Source organism: Pleurodeles waltl, chromosome 10 (assembly GCF_031143425.1).
Source record: "Pleurodeles waltl isolate 20211129_DDA chromosome 10, aPleWal1.hap1.20221129, whole genome shotgun sequence".
Classification (NCBI taxonomy): domain Eukaryota; kingdom Metazoa; phylum Chordata; class Amphibia; order Caudata; family Salamandridae; genus Pleurodeles; species Pleurodeles waltl.
In genome coordinates this window covers 238,009,617-238,030,093 of record NC_090449.1, presented here as the reverse complement: position 1 = coordinate 238,030,093, position 20,477 = coordinate 238,009,617, and the positions used below count along the sequence as shown (strand labels likewise).

Sequence of the window (20,477 nt, the reverse complement as noted above, 5' to 3'; positions counted from 1 at the left end):
AAAGCTTATTTTTGTTTTACCTACCTAAGCAATACAGTGCGTTAAATTGGATTTACCGTACAGTAGGTGGCATTTAGTTTGGAAGTAGTTGGGGTTTTGATAGATTACCTCTGAAATAAGTCAAGATGTGGAATGAAACACAAATATGTGAGTTTGACCACATCGGTTTGTGATTGGGGAAGCAACAATGTGTTATTGACACTGCCACATTACTGAGACAATGAGTTGCCAAGCAAGGACTACATTTACATTTTGCGGTTAACGGGGAAAGAAGAGAATGTATTTGTAATTAGCAGTGGTAAAGAAGTGAGTAATCCGTCTTAATGGCAGACGATATTGTTGGCGTAGACAGCGCTGCTCGAATGTTAACATGGGTGTGCAAGGTATAAACTGAGAAGATTTGACAGACAACTGCAAATTGGTGTGCAATTAAGTCGTATTAAAGAAGGTAAAATATAAATGGAGGTTCTGCAGAGAAAGAATGAAAGAGAGACCGGGATACAACCTTACATCTTAGGTATGGCGGTAACATTTATGAGTGCTTTGATACCGTGAATAAGTCTCCTATTTGATTTGTTCAGGGATCTTTAATTTGTGTCTTTCTGTGATAGGGAGCATATGGGAGGGGTTTGTAGAACATGGAGATCAATTGATTTGCCGCACTAAATATTATTAGAACTTTGGAACGTTGGGGGCTCCATTGAAAACAATGGAGTTCTCCGGGCTTTTACTGGCCGGTAAAAGCCCGCAGCGCCAACATTCCAATGTTCTCTTTGTTCACAACAAGAGCTGCGAACAAAGCCTCACGGAGTCCGAGGGGATTTTAATCCCCTCGGGCTCTGTGAGGAATTTGTTTTATTTAATAGAACATTCTGCCCTGAGTGGCAGAATGTTCTAATAGCCTTAGAACCCGCTGTAGCGGGCTCTACCGGCTATTAAAGGCCCTCACCCTTGTTAAAGGCCCGAGCCGAACGCCTTCAATAGCCGGTAGAGCCCGCTACGGTGGGTTCTAAGGCTATATTAGAACATTGGAATGTTGGGGGCTCCATTGCAGACAATGGACTACTCCGGGCTTTTAATCGCTGGTAAAAGCCTAGCGCGTCAACATTCCAATGTCTCTTTGTTCACAGCATAGGCTCACGGAGCCTGAGGGGATTTTAATCACCTTGGGCTTCGTGAGGAATTTGTTTTATTTGGTAGAACATTCTGCCCTCTAGTGGCAGAATGTTCTAATAGCCTTGGAACCCGCCATAGCAGGCTATACCGGCCATTAAAGGCCTTTCCCTTGTTAAGGGCCCTCACCTTTGGCTCGGGCCTTTAACGCGGGAACAGGCCTTTAATGGCCAGTAGAGCCCGCTACGGTTCTAAGGCTATATTAGTAAATGTTACATCAAACCATAGGAATTCTTGTGGAATTAATGGTAACAGAAAACATGTCAGACATGCAGAGTATGGTTTACATATTCAACAAACCCCTTCTCCACGACCTTCATTAATCGTTGTGTAGTCATGTGACTGTGATTCAGTCATGTAAACTCGTATGCATATCAACCTGAGTTTAGATCATGTATTAAAAAGAAATGAGACACCTCACCTAAGAGACAGAAGGCGACACTGAATGATCATTCCTGTTTAGCTTTAACCAGCGTCTGGACCAGGGTCATACTACTGCATAACCAATAAGGGAGGTGCTGGAGCAGGGGGTTGTTCAATATATAATTTATATAATTCAAGAGCACTCCACGTTTTCCGTTGCCTCGTACTTCCTCCCCCTTGTTGATGAGGCACAGTATAGTGACAGCCTAATTCACAAGATTGAAAGTTTCTCATTTCAAGATGGAAATGAGTAAATAAAAAAACATGGACTTACATGAGGAAGGTTCTCCAAAGCAGTATCCTATCTAAATGCCATAGACACAACTCCCAATTGAAAATGTGTTGGTATGGGGTTATAATCATTTTATTGATTGGACTATTATTAAAGAATGTGATCATTGCATGAAGGTTTTTAAGCATGTTAATGTAGATCAGGGGTCTCCAAACCTTTCTGCATAAGAGCTAGTAAATTAGTTGTCTCGATATGCAAGATTACTAGCAGAGAACACATCAGTACACACGGCATGGTTCCCAGCAATAATGTTAAAAATCCTTTGTCAGTGTGGAATGCCTATCCATGGGTAACACATACCAATGATACCTGCAATGTTAATGCTAGTAATAAGTCTCCTCAAACATCAGCTCATAAGGTCTGACAATATATAAATTTTCATCTTGAAGGCACGCTTTTCAATTTTTGTATACATACGAGTTCAACTAATTAAAAGCTTATAATATATTAAGCAAGGTTGCATACAGGAGAGATACTGATGGATACCTGGAGAGTTACCTGTAGCTCAGAGCTACTCGTTGGAGAACCCTGTTGTAGAATAAACAGGAGAGGTATATTAAAATATAAGTGTTCCTGGAGAATGGAAGGTTTATCATAAGAATGAGAAAGTTAATGACCTGGCTTCATTGTTAAATTAACACTTGAAAATGAATGAATTGATTATCAGCACATAATGATTCCCAAAATAGAAAAGCGGATAAGATATTTTGCAGTTTGTTTTCATTAAGGTAAGTGTTGCCTCCATCACTACAATGGTGGAAGGGGTATTTTGTAAGGTCCTGCTTGCAATCTCTGTAGATGAGGGACTGAGTGGAGATTGGGATGGTGTTTCCTTCTGGCCATAATGCCCATGACATCCTGGCCTTGCGTGATGGTTTGTGTTGAAGCAGTCCTTCCTTGTAGGACATGAGTACGTGTGATTAACTGCAGTTATGTGACAGTTACACCTAGGCCCTCATTTATACTTTTTGACACAAAACTGTGCTAATGCAGTTTTGTGTCAAAAAGTATACCACAGGCTTGCGCCATTCCAGGACACCAGCCGGGCGCCATATTAATGGAATGGTGCAATCCGTTGCAAAGGGTGGGCTAGCTTAAAAAAATTGACTTTAGCCGGATAGGGGTGGCCGTATGGGAGAAGGGGGTTTGCACCAAAAAATGACTCTAACCAGCCTAGTGTCATTTCTTGACGCTAAACCTACCACACCACATGACTCCTGTCTTATAAAAGACAAGAGCAATGCCCACCACCCCAACGTAGAGCACAGGGGACAAGGGTATGGCCATTACACCCAGTGCCATATATGGGGGCCCATTTCAGGGCCTCCTGTGACACTTTAAAAAAATCCAAACATACTTACATCTACTTACCTGGGATGAGGTCCCCCATCCTCCGCTTTTCCTCTGGTGTGGGTGGGGGTCCTTGGGGCCCGGTGGAGGGCACTTGTGGACGTATTCCATAGTGTTCCACAATGGAAAAAGGCCCACAGGTCCCCTAATGCCAGCCCTGACCCAGGCGTTAAATAATGACGCTAAGCAAGCTTAGCGCCATTATTTGGGCCCGCCTTCCTCCTGTGCACCATTTTTGCATGGGAGGATAAATAAGACACCTGGGCCTTAGAGTCATTTCTTGCCAGGAACGCATCAATGAGATGCAAGGTAGTTTTCCACAGGCGAAAAAATCACTTTAACTCCAATATGTTGATCCTAGACAGGTCTAGCAGCAAAATATAAATATGGAGTTAAGTTTGCGCTAAAATAATGTAAAATCAATGATGCTATTTTAGCGCAAACAGAGTATAAATAAGCCCTCTAGTACTTGTCTGGTGATCAATAGGTTGTGTGCCCTGCTATTGCTATACCTTCTGCCCCATATGTGGGATTGTTAGATATGGGGTCTTTGGTTGGAAATCAGGTTATCCAATGTCCAAGCAAGGACCCTCACTCTAGTCAGGGTAAAGGAGAATCACCCTCAGCTAACCCCTGCTTACCCCCGTGGTAGCTTGGCCCAAGCAGGCAGGCTTAACTTCAGAGTCTAGGTGTAAAGTATTTGTACCAACACACACAGTGACTTAATGAAAACACTACAAAATGACACAACACAGGTTTAGAAAAATAGGAAATATTTATCTAAATAAAACAAGACCAAAATGACAAACATCCACCATACACAAGTCAAGTTATTAGGTTTAGAAGTAAAAGAGTCTTAAATACTTTAGTATTTAGTTTCCTTTAGTAAACAGTAAAAACACTGTTAGCATTGAAAATTACCTGGGTAGCGTCAAAATAACACACACGGGCGAGTGTGCGTCGAAAACGGTTAGCAATGTGGCGATTTCTGACCCGCAAGCGAGACCGTGTGTCTTTTCTCCTTCTCTGGTCAGGTCGGCGTGCATTGTTTTTCCACTCCACAGGAGAGCGAAGCGTCAATCCGGGCAAGCACTCGGGTCCAGGCAGGCTTTGCGTAGTTTTTCTGTGCCCAGAATGTTTTGAGTCAAAAATCCTGCCACACGGTATCAGCAAAACCGTCCAATGTGGGTTGTGATGTTATCAGCCTCCATCAGCGGGTTTTGCGTGTCGTTTCTCCAGCTGCATGTATCAATTGTTCAGCCGCAATGCCAGTGGAGAGTCGATTTCTGCCACAAAGCTGGCAGCGTGTCTCGGAAGATGCGTCCACATTTTCCCCGCACTGGATTTTCAGTCTTGGTCTGCCAGCTTCACCTGTCAAGACCCCAGGAAATGGATAGGGCACCACTTGGCAGGGAGTCCAGGTGCTGGCAGGAGAAGTATTTGATGGTCCTGAGACTTCAACAACAGGAGGCAAGCTCAGGACAAGCCCTTAGAGATTTCTTCACAAGCAGGAATGGACAACAAAGTCCAGTCTTTGTCCTCTTGCCAGGCAGAAGCAGCAACTGCAGGATAGCTCCTCAAAGCACAGACACAGGCAGAAGTTCCTCTTGATGTCCAGAAGTGATCTAAAGTCTGTGGTTTTGGGTGTTCTTCTTATACCCATTTTGGCCTTTGAAGTAGGCTTACTTCAAAGGAAAGTCTCTCTCATTTGTGAAATCCTGCCTTGCCCAGGCCAGGACCCAGACACACACCAGGGGGGTGGAGACTGCATTGTGTGAGGGCAAGCACAGCCCTTTCAGGTGTAAGTGACCACTCCTCCCCTCCCCTCCCAGCACAGATGGCTCATCAGGATATGCAGGTTACACCCCAGCTCCCTTTGTGTCACTGTCTAGAGAGAGGTGCAACCAGCCCACCTCTCAAACCGACCCAGACAGGGAAATCACAAGCAGGCAGTCACAGAATGGTTTAAGCACAAAAATGCCCACATTCTAAAAGTGCCATTTTCAAATACACAATCTTAAAAACAACTTTATTAAAAGATAGATTTTTAAATTGTGAGCTCAGAGACCCCAAATTCCACATGTCTATCTGCTCCCAAAGAGAATCTATGCTTTAATCATTTTTAAAGGTAGCCCCCATGTTAACCTATGAGAAAGCTAGGTCTTGCAACAGTGAAAAACGAATTTGGCTGTATTTCACTGTCAGGACATATAAAACACATTAGTATATGTCCTACCTCATACACTGCACCCTGCCCATGGGACTACCTAAGGCCTACCTTAGGGTGTCTTACATGTAAGAAAAGGGAAGGGTTAGGCCTGGCAAGTGGGTACACTTGCCAAGTTGAATTGGCAGTTAAACTCTGCACACAGACAGTGCAGTGGCAGGTCTGAACCATGTTTACAGGGCTACTAATGTGGGTGGCACAACCAGTGCTGCAGGCCCACTAATAGCATTTGATTTACAGGCCCTGGGCACCTCTAGTGCACTGTGCTAGGGACTTACCAGTAAATCAAATATGCCAATGATGGAAAGCCAATTACATACACATTTTATACAAGAGCACTTTCACTTTGCCACTGGATAGCAGTGGTAAAGTGCCCAGAGTAACAAAAACAACAAAAACTGAGTCCAGCACATATCAACAACCTGGGAAACAGAGGCAAAAAGTTAGGGTAGACCACGTCAAGGATGAAAAGTCTAACAGGGATGATCACTATGACTTGCATTTGATTTCTGTTACATTTCAGTTACAGTTTTTCTGTGCAGGTTAGTTGTATTGCTTATTAGTGCGTGTGTAATACTGTGCTCTTGTGCTCATTCCTTACTCACTTCCCAAAGTCAGCTGAGTCCTGGAGGTGTGTCTCTGTACTTTTTAAGATTTTTCTGTCTGTTTGTGAGGAAGTTTGTGCCCTGTGTAAAATAAATGTAATCTGATCCCGACTTCTGTCAAATAAGTGGGATTCCACATAGCAGAAGCAGCTGATAGAGGGTGAGTCTAGTAGTACCATTTGATGCTGTTGTTCGAATAAGCAGTTTTTAAAATGTTTTTGTCTGCACACTGCATTTAGCCCATGGTGGACTGTAGTTATCATTTCTTTATTGCTGTATGCTGTCATGTCAGTGTGATGCCGCTCAACTAATTACCTTGATTTACCAAGGGCTAGAAGTGGAGAAGTGTGGCACAATGGTTAGAGGGGCAGACCCTGATGCAAAAATCTGGTCCGGGACTAGGATTCAATTCCCACCTCGGTGGGTCTTGGGCTCAATCCCTTTGGACCAGATAATTCTTGCCTCAGTTCCTAATCTAGTTAATGGGTCTAACTCTGGGCAATAGCTTGCTTAGTCTCCACAATGGCCCTCACAGCGCTTGGATGCTTGGCTTCACCCTGGGGCTGTCCAGGAGTGGGCACCTCACAGGGAAAAGCCAGGAGGGGTCCCACAGCGGTATGTGTACAGCACCTTGAGACCCTAACAGGTGAGTAGTGTGCTGTGCAAGTGCAAAGTTTACAGAAGTGTGCAAAAGGTATGTTAAATGTGATTAAGTGCGTTGACATACACTTAACACTTTTATTCCAATTTAACGACATGTAATATTCCCACAGTAAAGTATGGAAAATTATGCTCATAAGCACCAGCAAACAACAGCTACTAGATCTTCTAATATACCTGCTGAAAACTTCTGGAGACAATGTTTATGCAAGTTATTGCACATTTAAGGGAAATTTGCAGTAATGCCTTGTCCACTTACTGTAGTAATGCAATTACAACATTTCTGCTAGTACCCAAAACCATCAACCGGATCTTTAAATCAGATACTTAGTGATGTGTGGAGCTTCTTGCATTTAAGGTTGCATATTTCAGCCCTAATCCTGGGTTTTAATTTCCGCCAGTGTTGTCTTTGAAAGCATCTTGCATACACTTTACAATTGGGATCTAAGCTCATTTTGCCAGTTATTTCTTTGGATCTGACACAATTTCACACCTTGATCAATGGATCTCAAAAGTCTTTATTCTATCGCTAGCATCCAAGTTGGTGAGATGGGTTCTCTTGTCAAAGTGTTTCTAGGGGTGGGCGTAAATTACGTAACTCTATGTAGCATAATCATGTGGAATTACCTACAATTTCTGCGACATTCCACAGAATTACTTAATTCAACATTTAGAGATATTTCCAAAATGGATGTGATGATGCATTTTCCACAAAGAAATAGTGACAAATTTAATAGAACATGGATAGCAGCTCAAGCAGATTCTCGTGCTTGCTAAAGGTGCTCCAGGGGTAGGATTTCCCCCCAATCTACTCCCATAATTTAGCACTTGTTTCTTAGCACAAAATACACCCTTACATTCCATATGGATGTGAGGATGCATTTTGTACTCAGAAAATAGCACAGCCAGACAAACAGCAAGCAGCTGCTTACTAAATTTGTGTGCCAACTCCTCTCACACCCATATTACTCTTAATTATGCAAGCAGGCATACTCATGTAATAACTGTTAATCCTGCACCACGGATTAACATAGTTTTACTGAAATTACTCTGACGTAATTAAAATTACTCCCAGGCCTAGTAATTTCCTGATGCAACAAAAATGTATTGATATCAAAATTGTGTCCTAATTGTGGAAATTATTCTTGAATTGCTTTTCTTTGTTTTCGTTGAAGATGTCGCAAATTTGCGCCCTCAATTGAAGTGCAGCAAAAATGAATTTGGAGCTTCATTTCAAACATGCCAGCTGGAAAACATGGGTTTCAATATGTCCAGCATTCGTATAAAAGATAGCAAGTGTATTGGTTCTGTGGATAAAAATGTCACAAACATGGTTACATTTATGCACCCCACAAGAGCTGGCCAATGTGGAACGCAGCTAATTGTAAGTATTAATGCAATGGTTGTCTTATGCACTGTAATACCATTACTCCCTAAAGTTACAACTGTAGTTAGAATGTGTTTTAAATTCTGCCAAAATGCACTAACCTTGTACTCTGGGAGGGATTCACTCTTATGTCCCTCACTGCTTCCACTAATGGCCACATAGGACAAGAGTATGAGAGCATGTAATAGAAACGTCGATAAAAGAATGGGATATGAGAGACACTGAACACCACCTTCCTGATTCGTCTATTCTGCTGGGCACTGATCTCTGCAGGGTGAAATGGGGATCTAAAGGGGATAGGAGATAACTTATTAAACTGCCATAAAAGTCGTACATCTAGATGAAACAGTGAAACTATATACTTTAACTATTTCTTTGTATAACCAACTCTCTGTGCAGATGTGACACCTTTTGTCCTGAAACTGAAACATACAAGGGTTGAGTATCTTATGTATATGTTCATTAACACGCCCTCCCTACTAGTAAAATAACTAACAGAAATGTCACGTCTATGCAAAATAACTATTTTTGAACAATCAAATTTGAACTTTTCAAAAGGTTCTAAAGACTGCTGCATTACATATGGGATGTTTCTGTGATGAAGAAGAAAGAGAAATAATTCTCATGGGAAAACCATGTTTTGGTCGAAAAATCGTTCAAGTTAATTTTCACAATATGACTCCACTTTCAGAATACTTCTCTGTGTTTCCAAATGTACTCCAAAAAATTCTAAAGGGAGCAACTGTTCTTTACAAAAGTAAGTCCTAACTGCGCATAGCAAGTACCTGGCTGCAGCAACATTATTTAACAACTGCCTAGTAAGGATGCTGTAAAAAATAGGGAGGTCTATACCCAATATTTCAAGATGTCCAGTGTCTCCAAACAATTTAAAAAATATGGTTTTGAAGAATTAACTCAGACCCCTGTACAAATGTATGACCTGGTGACACCATCTTTGTACACCTTCCTTCTGCCATCACCTCTCTTTTCCTTTAACTGTGACGTTGCTGAGCTGTGCCCACAAACTATTGTAGTCTTAGAGGAGTATGGAAACACTCTGCACTTCCCTAGTTCTTGGTTCTGGGGTCCTCGCTGTCTAGTTCTCCTTACAATTGTGGATGCTTAACCATCTTTTTGCTCCATTCGTTAAACAATGGCTGAGGATGCTATGCTGATGTTCACCGTTTGGGCGTCAGAGAGTAGGAAGGATTGCGATTTGAGGATCTCCAGCTTCATAAATTGCAGCGTTCTTGATCAGGATTGGTGCACCTCAATGGCCTCGTTCTCAACAGATTCCATCACTGCCACCCTCTAAGGGTGTCCCTCATCTCTCCATAGCTCCTCTTTCAAATGCATTTAATTTCTTTTATAACATTACTCTTACCAATGTAGGATGTCAGGGCACTATACATCACACACACATTATTCAAAGGCAATGAATCATAGAAGTGCGTAAGTCAAGTGTGTAAATCAATGTATAGTAAATGCTACATAAGACAATGAGGACTACACAGTGTAGGAGTCACATGTCATCCATACTGATAGGCAGTATGTTATAATAGTATTTGACCTAGAGAAGCACAAACTCAGCATTTTTCCCAGTCGTTGGATTTTGCTTTACTAATAAGAATGTATTTCTATTTAAAACAACCCTTTTTTAGCAACCTTAGGATAACAAAAGTCTGGAGAAAAACATAAAATTGTAAACCTGTAGTTTGCAAGCAGCGCTGTGATGCCAGTTCATAGCTCACTGTGTATACCAGAATGACTGTGACTAAAGAAAAGCAAGTAACAAAAGAATATCTGTGACAAAAGCAGTAACCCACTGAGCTATGTCTAATTCAATTCTGTGATCTGCATGGTACTTTTCAGCAGGCACATTACTTTTCTGCACTACCTTATGATGAGTCGAAACTGCTATTAAACTGAACGTGGATATCTCTAGCAGGTAAATTAATCACCAGTCATCCTGACATTTTAAGTATTGCCTGAAAAGTATTGGTCACACAAAGAACTCTGAAGCAGATACTCTTAAACCGACATGATGTTTCAGAATGCGTTGCCCCCTGCGTTCCACACAGGGTGTGCTGGTTGCACCGCCCTAAAGCCAGCACTGCTCCTGACTTTGGTGTGAGACTGCCAATCTTTGGAAGTTTCAGATTGATTCATTTTAACTTTCTGACGCTTAAAACATCTTACGGCTCAATGCAGCTTAATAGGGAAAATACATTTGCTTGTAGTTTTTTTTTAACTCTGCCTGTTTTTAAATGTTGACATGTATGCAGCTCACTGCCTGCCTCAGCAGGGTGAGCAAACATGCTGACAGGTATAGGTGCACAGTGCTCTAGGCAGTGGGAAATGCACAGTTGTGCCCGCTCTGTGCATAGGGTACCCTCTACCCTATGCGCAGCGCAGACATGACTGTCATGCAAGGTCATTTCATACACTATCACCAGTCCTGACCTTTTCACTTGCAAATTCATGTTTTCAGCTGTTTCTCTAATTAGTTCAAGGAAACATAGCAAGAATACAACACCCAGAATGCATTAGGGAATCACATGTACGTTTGGGGCTGGTAACAGTGCCTGTACTGACCTGGAAGAAGGTGGTCACTCTACCTGGGCATGTTTGCCACAAGCTCGACACCATGTCTTTAAAACTGTGATGGCATCAGGAGCAGCTGTAACTGTCTATGTTTGTATTGAGAACATTCTGTGACGAAAGAGGTAGCATTTTTCAGGCTTCTGAAGTGTTAATGAGCGTAATGATCACATCAGAGGAAAGGATACCATATGACATTTGACCTGACAATGACAACTTGGAACTCAGATCAAAAGACAGGGAATGGCCAGAAAATACATCTGAAAATACATTTGTATGATGGCTCAGTAGGTAAGTGCCTATAGTGAGTAAAAGTGTGACTTTGTCAGCCCAATTATTTCAACTGAACTGACTAAAGACTATAATTACTAGAATTTTGTTACTCGTAAACATGAGGCCATGACTGTAATCAGTGCCAGTGACATGGAGGTACCTAAATACAACGGTAATACACAAGGTCATCCTTAAAGCAGAGAGTGCTAAGCCTGGGTGCACATGTGTAAACATAACCTTTAATTTGGCATATAGTACTATTGCTAATTTCTTGGGCCCGATGAATCTTTTTCATAGTTCCCTGAGTTTCAAGGGATGAAGAGAAATACATTAAACCATTCAACTTAAAATTAGAGTGTAACCCATATGCTCACACATTGAATCTCAGAGGAAAACTGAAAGTTCAAAAGCTTTATTACAAATTCAAAGCCAAACCTATGTAAATGAGTCTCCAAACATGCTATACAAGTACAGAATTACCAAAGGTGAATCAAAGTGTTGAGCAAAATTAAAAAGGCACCAGCATTAAACAAAACAAAATTTCAGTAGCAGTAGCGAAAATAAGGATTAACACTTGATGCTCCGAGTTCAAGCTTTGAGTCTCCTGCCTCACCTTTGAATCTATATTTACCTAACTATTCTAGTAAGCTATAGGAAACTCTACAATAATCAAGCTTGAAATATTGGAAATGAAGCAAGGTGTCAGCACCGCAGAAACCTCAGTAGAAGTTATAACAAAAGATGTGTGTCACATGAAGCCTCATCAGCCAAGCAAAAAGAAGCAGAGGTGTACCTCTCTATGGGCCTGATTTATGAAAAGTTAGCACCGCCTTTGTGTTATGTTGTGACACAAAAGCAGTGCAAACTTACAAAATATAATTATATTTTATAAGTTTAAGCCACTTTTGCGTCAAAAAAAGACGCAAAGGCAGTGCTAACTTTTCATAAATTAGGCCCTAGGTTTTTAAAGGTCTGCTCTAGTCAAAGGGCAAGAAGGGTCTGAATCTCTAACTAGCTAAAACACGCTTATCCCCTCAAACTGAAGATAGTAGACGTCACCACCAGTAACTTTCCATAGTGCGGCACAGTCATGAATGGTATCTTTTAATTAGGTTTTCATCTCTTGGTTCAGCCATCAGGATGTTTTTGAATCTTCTCTAGTCTTCAGGAATCCGGAGGGGAGTTCTCCTGCACAGTTACTCGTTAACACTCCTGTCCTTGGCAACACGTCTTCTCATCCTGTCCCTTGTCTGTAAACTGTAAACTTAACCTTGTCTGTAACTAACAATAAGCTTTTTATTAAGAGAAAGCCTCTGTGCACCTGCAAGCAAAGAAATATACAGCGAGAGCAAACTTTCACATTGAAGATTAATAAAAAAGAGAGCATTCTTAGGCTTCATCTCTAGCTTAATTTAGCATAACACTTAACGCACATTCAAATACATAGTTATACATGCATTTCATTTAAACAATATACATGAGGATTGACTATGAAAATGTTGGTTAACCAGAAATCATAATTTTCATACATGGAATAATATTGCATAGATGTGATTTGCATATGGTCATCCTAAGTTTCTACTTATAAATACATTTTAGTTCATGACTTCAGTTTCTTAGTTTGCATGAATAGATTTTAAAATGCTTTAATACTGTTGTTGATTGCATTTGATTTCTCTTTCTGGAACACATAATGGCGCAGCCAAGTTAAGCTATCTCACCCTCATGCCTAATATCGGACACACGCATATGTTCATATGTTCATTCCGCTATAGGGAGGTTTGGCAAGTATGTGGTGCTAAGCACTGCACCTCTGCATGCCTGGTGGTGCATGGCCCATCAGTATTTAATTTGTAAATGAATAAGTGCTGGGGCCCAAAGTTTTGCTGAGGAGCCAGCAGGCAGACCTATTGAACATCAGCATGCCGAATACCAAGGCTTTGTAGCCTTGATTCAATCTCATGCATCTTTAATCCACCTTCTTGCACACCCTGCCCTTTCATCTCAATCTTGCAACCTTCTTTCTCCTTTTGTCATGGGTTTTCTGTGTTTCTCCTCCTCCTAGTGTGTTTTTCATTCTGCTGCTCTGGATCAAAGTCTGATAAGGGAACATAAGTGCTGATTCCTAAAAATGAGTGCTGGTGGGCCTCCCCTGCTCCCACCACCCAAAGTAGGTATAGAGGTCAATACTACATGAACCAAAACAGCTGCCATATGCAGCCGCACAGCCCTGCTAAGAACCACAGAGGCTGACTGAAGAGCACTGGGTGAAGGGAAATACATTGCCTGAGTCCCCAGAGATTTTACCATTGACATATCTGGGGCCCAGGTCCTAACTGGCTATGCCACTTTTGATCACTGAATGATTACAACCCAAATAAAACAGAATTGTTGAGGAGATAGAAATCTTGCTCACTATTGCCATGAAGCAGTGCACAGTTATCAATACACAGACAAAAAGTGCTGCAGAGGATATAACAAGTTCTATCTGCAAACACCCATTTGATCAGTGCATGGTTTGCAAACAGAAACAGTGCAACAGTGGCGGCTACTGACATTTCAAAGTGATGGAGTGTTAAAGGTAGGGTTGAGTTTGAAGTGGAGAGTGACATAAGAAGGTTTCGGAATGGGTTCTCTCCCAGAGAAAAGTTTGGAAAAAAAGAGAGAAAAATGATACATTATAAGACAAATTTTCATAAAGAATTAAGTGAGATACAAGGTTTATGAAGCAACTGTGAATCTGTAGTCTTGAAATATGTAAACACATGAAACACTGCCCCATATCTTACTGCATTAAATGTGTTCAATTTTTTTCCTGTACTAAAATTGTACCATGCAACAAGTAAGGTTATTAGTTATCTTACCTGCACACAGTTGGCTCTGCACTGCATCTGGTTGGTAAAACCAAAAGATCTACATGCCATAGTGCTTGATGATCTCATAAGAAACGCGGTCATTAGAAATTTAAATATAAATTTAAATTGTGTTCTTGCCACCTCACAATATTCTATTTTCTGTGCCTATCTTCAACTTTGTCTGCTTCTCCCTATATTTTAAACCTTCTGTCTCATAATGTGTTTCCCTTTTTCATCCTGACTCTCTTCATGTGGCGTCCATTTACCACCTAGTCTCTAACCTCATGTGCCAATAGTTCAAGAAAAAGCATTCCTTGTTGAAGTAAAATTGGACACAGAGATATCCATCTAATGACTGTTTTGCATGATGCAAAACCTGAAATTCAATGGCTAATCCCGGATTATGCGTGTGACCAAAACTGTGTGATGCTAGGCAAATATTTTATTTTACCAATGTTTGTTATTTCATTACCACACATGAAAGATCTTTAAATATGTAGGTTCTGGACGTGCACTGTACAAAAACCTCTCTGCAGCAGCAGCCTAACCTACAGAGCTAGTATAAGCTGATCCTATTGTTCTTAAAAGAAAGAACTAATGCACTACAAGTTTAGCATTTAAAATAGCTTTATGACCCAATGGTCTGCACAACTCTGTAAATTAAATCTCTACTGCATCTTTCAAACATCTGAAACCTGTACAATAAATATCCATTAAATGAGCTTGAGAAAAAAGGTATATATGCACAAGTTTAAGTGAGAGGTGGAGGGTGCGCTAGGAAGGGAACAATCCCAACTCAGAGTTTTGTTTTAACTCTGCACGTGATGTAAGGTGCTTTACCTAGGAGAAATTGTGGTTTACTCAGCTGTGACCTACTCATCATTTTCCAGATGTAAGAAGCACTTATACAAAAAACTCTTCGTTTAGTTATGTCGGAGGGTGAGCTTCACAGTGCAAACCAGCAATAATGAGGCCTACAAACTCATTACTCCACAATAGCACAGAACTCAGGAGACTTTACCGAGGGACAGATAGTTCGAATTAAGCACCATCTACAGGGGACTGGGAATGTGTGCAGTGTAAGCAAGTACACATGGAAAACTATGACAAAGGCACCAGACCCATCATGTCGGCTTTGGCCTATTATTGTAGCATCCTGACTGGAGCCCGTATGAGGTCCACAGCTTAAACCCCAACCCCATGCGTCTCTTTTGTGCCTGGGCAATGTAGATTTTTCACAGCCTGGTGGGCAGAAAATCTGGATTTTATTAAAGACACAGAGGCTAAGATTATGCAGTCTTCTTTTATTACCTGTTCACAACAGCAAGAATAGAGAGAACTTGGAACACTGTAAACATTCCTATAAAGTATAAACTCCAGCAACACACAGACATTTTTCTTCTTTAAATGCTGCAAACAAGATAAATTATGAAACAAAGAATTAGGAATCCAAAATCGAGTGTTACAATCTCACCATTCGTGCCAATCCAGAATACGATTTCTGAAGCATTTCTAGACTGAAAGAAAATCAAAACAGCATGTATTGAATTTGTCAGAGTGAGTTAAAAAGTGGTGGGATGATCTTAGCATTCTTGTCTTTAATAAAATCCAGATTTCTGCTCACCAGGCTGTTGAAAATCCTTTTTTTGACATGACATGTTAAAACATTATCAATTAAATTCACAACAGGCCTAAAATGGCAAGATTTGAACATATTTTCATTTGACCAACCTGCAACTCTTAAGATATCTTACAGGTTGCCACCTAGGACAAAAGCTTTAGAAGATGATGCACTCCTTACCAAATGAGCTCTAAACTTATTAACATTGACGCCTCCTCTCATGACCTCTTTCACCCATCTTGCAAAAGTCTGGGGTGAGACCACTTTATGAGGCCATCAGTAAGAAATCAGTAATTGTGCAACATTATTTCTCAAACGTTCAGCTCTCCCCTCATACTCTTTCCAACATTTAACCACACAAACCCTCTCATTCAATGTAAAATAAGGGTAGAAACTAGGGTCCAGATGTATCAAAGCTTTTTGCATTCGCAAACGGTGCGAATGCCCGTTTGCGAATGCAAAAAGCCATTTCAGAATGTATCAAAGGCATTCTGCAATCAATTTTAAGGAATCGCTAAAATAGCGATTCCTTAAAATTGCGACCCTGTTTTGAGAGTCGCAAATTGCGACTCTCTAAATAAGAAATTGCAAATAAGGAATCCTTATGTGCGATTTCTAAAGCACAAGTAAGAAGCAATTCCTTAATGTGACTTGGGCATTAAGGGATCGCTATTTACCACCAAGTTGAACTTGGTGGTAACCATGTGAAAATTTTAAAAATGCATTTAAAATGCATTTTTTAAATTTACATGTAAGGCACACATGCCCTTTTGGCATGTGTGCACCTTCCATGTTGTAAAAAAATATTTTGGGGTGCAGCAGAGGGGGCCTAAGGCCCCTGGACTTTGAATTTCCCAAAATTGCGAATTCCATTTAGGAATTCGCAATTTGGGACATGCAAAATATTCGCAACTATGGGCCGACGGGCCCATAGGTGTGAATGGGGCCAGAATCGCAATTTGCAATTCGGTAATAGCATATGCGATTTTTAAGAAATCGCTATTACCGAATCACAAATGTGATGCATTGCATTTTGCGAATCAGAAATAGCGATTTCTTAAAAATCGCTATTTCCGATTCGCAAAAGTCCTTCTTCATACATCTGGCCCTAGATGTAGATAAGGTTTTCGTTCTTGTCTTAATGTAGAAACAAACACCCTTTGGTTGAGAGGGTGTATTTGTAACCTCCAAAGCCTTAGATCCGAAGTCCTCCAGCAGGACACCAGACAAAACAAAACTGTCAGTTTGTAAGAATTATGTTCCAGTGATAGGTCACCCCACCTCACTAAAACCCGTAATACCTGACCAACATCCCACAATGAAGAATACTTTACTGCAGGATAATTGAGGACTCACATACTATGCATTATCTTTCTGGTGAGTATATTCTGTTCCACAGACACATCATCCACTAAGGAAGGGCAACTGCTATCACTGATCTATAGACAGTCACTGTTCTATATGACAGTCCACGTCCAAATACCTCAATTAAGTAATCAATCACATGGACTATATCCGCTGAAACAGGATCATAATTCCGTCAAACACACCAACAAACCCATTTCTTCCAAGCCAGTCTATATGCTTTCCTGGTTCCTGAAGCCCAGGATTCTAATACGAGTCTGGAAACTTCTGCCTGAAAGACCTGGCATTGCCCTCTTTCTCCTGAAATCTTCCAAACCATCAAGTCCAGAAGTCCCTATTCTATTAGAGGGTAATACTTTCCTTCTGGTCCTAGGAGTACCTCTCTGAAAGTGAGAATCAGAATGGGAAAGTCTATTACTTAAACCCCTGTAGACCTGCAGAAAAGCATCTATTCCTAAAGCATCCAGCTCTGCCTTCAACTGAAAGGTTTTTTCAGTTGTGTGTTCATCCTGCCTGCAAAGAGATCTACACCAAAAGAACCCCTTCTTTCCTGAATACTCAGAAATATCTATTCAACCTCCAGTTGCTTGAATCTTTGAAATTCCTGGAAAACCAATTCACCACACAATTGTTTAGACCAGGAATATGTTCCTCCACTATCAACATTTCCTTGTTCAAACAATATCCCCAAAAGTCTTGCATCAAATCTGCTAGACCCTTGGAATGAGGTCCACCCATCTTGTTGACGTACCTCACAGCAACACCTTGTCCATACAGAGCATCACACAACATTTCATCTTTCCTTGGGTAAAGCAATGTATTGCAAATTAATCTGCCAACAATTCTGAGCAATTGATGTGCAACTTCTTCTCCTGAACCATCCAACGTCCACCCATGGATGAGTTTTCACATCTTGCTCCCCATCCTTCTAAACTCACAATCTGACTCTACCACTATTTCAGGCTCCTCCCTAAAACTTGCATTGCCATTCCAGGCCTTTGCATTCTTGAGTATCCTTAATTAGACAGCGAGGTATTAGCATTGCCCAAGAGGCAAATGGTTCTCTGCATCCACTGGTGCAACTCTGTGGCATCTACATGAATATAATTTGAATATGCATCTTTAGCCATATTAAAGATTTTTGTTAGGGGACCAATGATAGCCAGAAGTCGTTCCGGGCAGGTTTTTAAGCCTCTATCAAGGCCCTTCCTTGGGTCTTTCCCACTCTTCTTGATAAATGCCACCACTTTGGTGTCCAAATCAGGGGTCATTCCAGTTAGGAATTCGCAATTTGGGACATGCAAAATATTCGCAAATATGGGCCGACAGGCCCATAGGTGTGAATGGAGCCGGTATCGCAATTTGCGATTCGGTAATAGCATTTGCGATTTTTAAGAAATCGCTATTACCGAATCGCAAATGTGATACATTGCATTTTGCGAATCAGAAATAGCGATTTCTTAAAAATCGCTATTTCCGATTCGCAAAAGGCCTTCTTCATACATCTGGCCCTAGATGTAGCTAAGGTTTTTGTTCTTGTCTTAATGTAGAAACAAACACCCTTTGGTTGAGAGGCTGTATTTGTAACCTCCAAAGCCTTACATCCGAAGTCCTCCAGCAGGACACCAGACAAAGCGAAACTGTCAGTGTGTAAGAATTATGTTCCAGTGATAGGTCACCCCACCTCACTAAAAACCGTAATACCTGACCAACATCCCACAATGAAGAATACTTTACTGCAGGATAATTGAGGACTCACATACTATGCATAATCTTTCTGGTGAGTATATTCTGTTCCACAGACACATCATCCACTAAGGAAGGGCAGCTGCTATCACTGATCTATAGACAGTCACTGTTCTATATGACAGTCCACGTCCAAATACCTCAATTAAGTAATCAATCACATGGACTATATCTGCTGAAACAGGATCATAATTCCGTCAAACACACCAACAAACCCATTTCTTCCAAGCCAGTCTATATGCTTTCCTGGTTCCTGAAGCCCAGGATTCTAATGCGAGTCTGGAAACTTCTGCCTGAAAGACCTGGCATTGCCCTCTTTCTCCTGAAATCTTCCAAGCCATCAAGTCCAGAAGTCCCTATTCTATTAGAGGGTAATACTTTCCTTCTGGTCCTAGGAGTACCTCTCTGAAAGTGAGAATCAGAATAGGAAAGTCTATTACTTAAACCCCTGTAGACCTGCAGAAAAGCATCTATTCCTAAAGCATCCGGGTCTGCCTCCAACTGACAGGTTTTTTCAATTGTGTGTTCAGCCTGTCTGCAAAGAGATCTACACCAAAAGAAGCACTTCTTTCCTGAATACTCAGAAATATCTATTCAACCTCCAGTTGCTTGAATCTTTGAAATTCCTGGAGAACCAATTCACCACACAATTGTTTAGACCAGGAATATGTTCCTCCACTACCAACATTTCCTTGTTCAAACAATATCCCCAAAAGTCTTGCATCAAATCTGCTAGACCCTTGGAATGAGGTCCACCCATCTTGTTGACGTACCTCACAGCTACACCTTGTCTGTACAGAGCATCAAACAACATTTAATCTTTCCTTGGGTAAAGCAATGTATTGCAAATTAATCTGCCAACAATTCTGAGCAATTGATGTGCAACTTCTTCTCCTGAACCATCCAACGTCCACCCATGGATGAGTTTTCACATCTTGCTCCCCATCCTTCTAAACTCACAATCTGACTCTACCACTATTTCAGGCTCCTCCCTAAAACTTGCCTTGCCATTCCAGGCTTTTGCATTCTTGAGCATCCTTCATTAGACAGCGAGGTATTAGCATTGCCCAAGAGGCAAATGGTTCTCTGCATCCACTGGTGCAACTCTGTGGCATCTACATGTTTATAATTTGAATACGCATCTTTAGCCATATTACATTTTTTTGTTAGGGGACCAATAATAGCCAGAAGTCGTTCCGGGCAGGTTTTTAAGCCTCTATCAAGGCCCTTCCTTGGGTCTTTCCCGCTCTTCTTGATAAATGCCACCACTTTGGTGTCCAAATCAGGGGTCATAGTAACCTTATCCGGTACAGAAGGGTGTGGGCACTCAGATTTCAAGCATGATTGTACCTTCTTAGGAATATCCCTTCTTAACCAGAAGGAGACGTAGTCAGCCACATGCTTCTGTGGAGCCCTTTCAGGAGATAGAGGATACTTTATTAAGAGGGGATCAAACATCTCATCACCCAAAGGGTCAATTATGCCCATGTTTGACCCAAGGCCGTAGATGCCACCTCTGATGTTCCCATCTTCCTGACTTCCAAATCTTCATGGTCGGAATCAAACTCAGATGAATAACAGAGATCATTTTCTGGTTCTGAAGCCTCATTACTGTCAATTGATACAGGAACATTCGGGCCTTTATCCTGCCCATTCACAGTACAAGAGGCACTAAACCTATCATGACCACCATCATGTGTCAACTCTTCCCCTATTATCTTAGGTTTTTTAAAACTTTTAGCATTATGTGCAATGCCTGAATTCTTTTTTCTTTGGATCTTACCTATCCAAGCTGAACATTCCAGCTGATCATCTATTTTAGAAACTCTATATTTTTCAATGAAAGCATCAGATTTCTTGTTGAGGGCATCATTTAGCAATCCCAATAACTGTCCTAAT

The 20,477-nt window shown here is 41.1% G+C and overlaps 1 protein-coding gene across 1 annotated transcript in view; it reads left to right on the top strand.

The window, feature by feature from the left end:
* UMOD (uromodulin) overlaps positions 1-20,477 on the top strand; it is a 188,132-nt gene that overhangs the window by 105,415 nt on the left and 62,240 nt on the right. Inside the window, exon 12 of the mRNA XM_069210268.1 lies at positions 7,906-8,114. Within this exon, the coding sequence (XP_069066369.1) occupies positions 7,906-8,114 (209 nt within the window). The remainder of the gene's footprint in view (positions 1-7,905; positions 8,115-20,477) is intronic.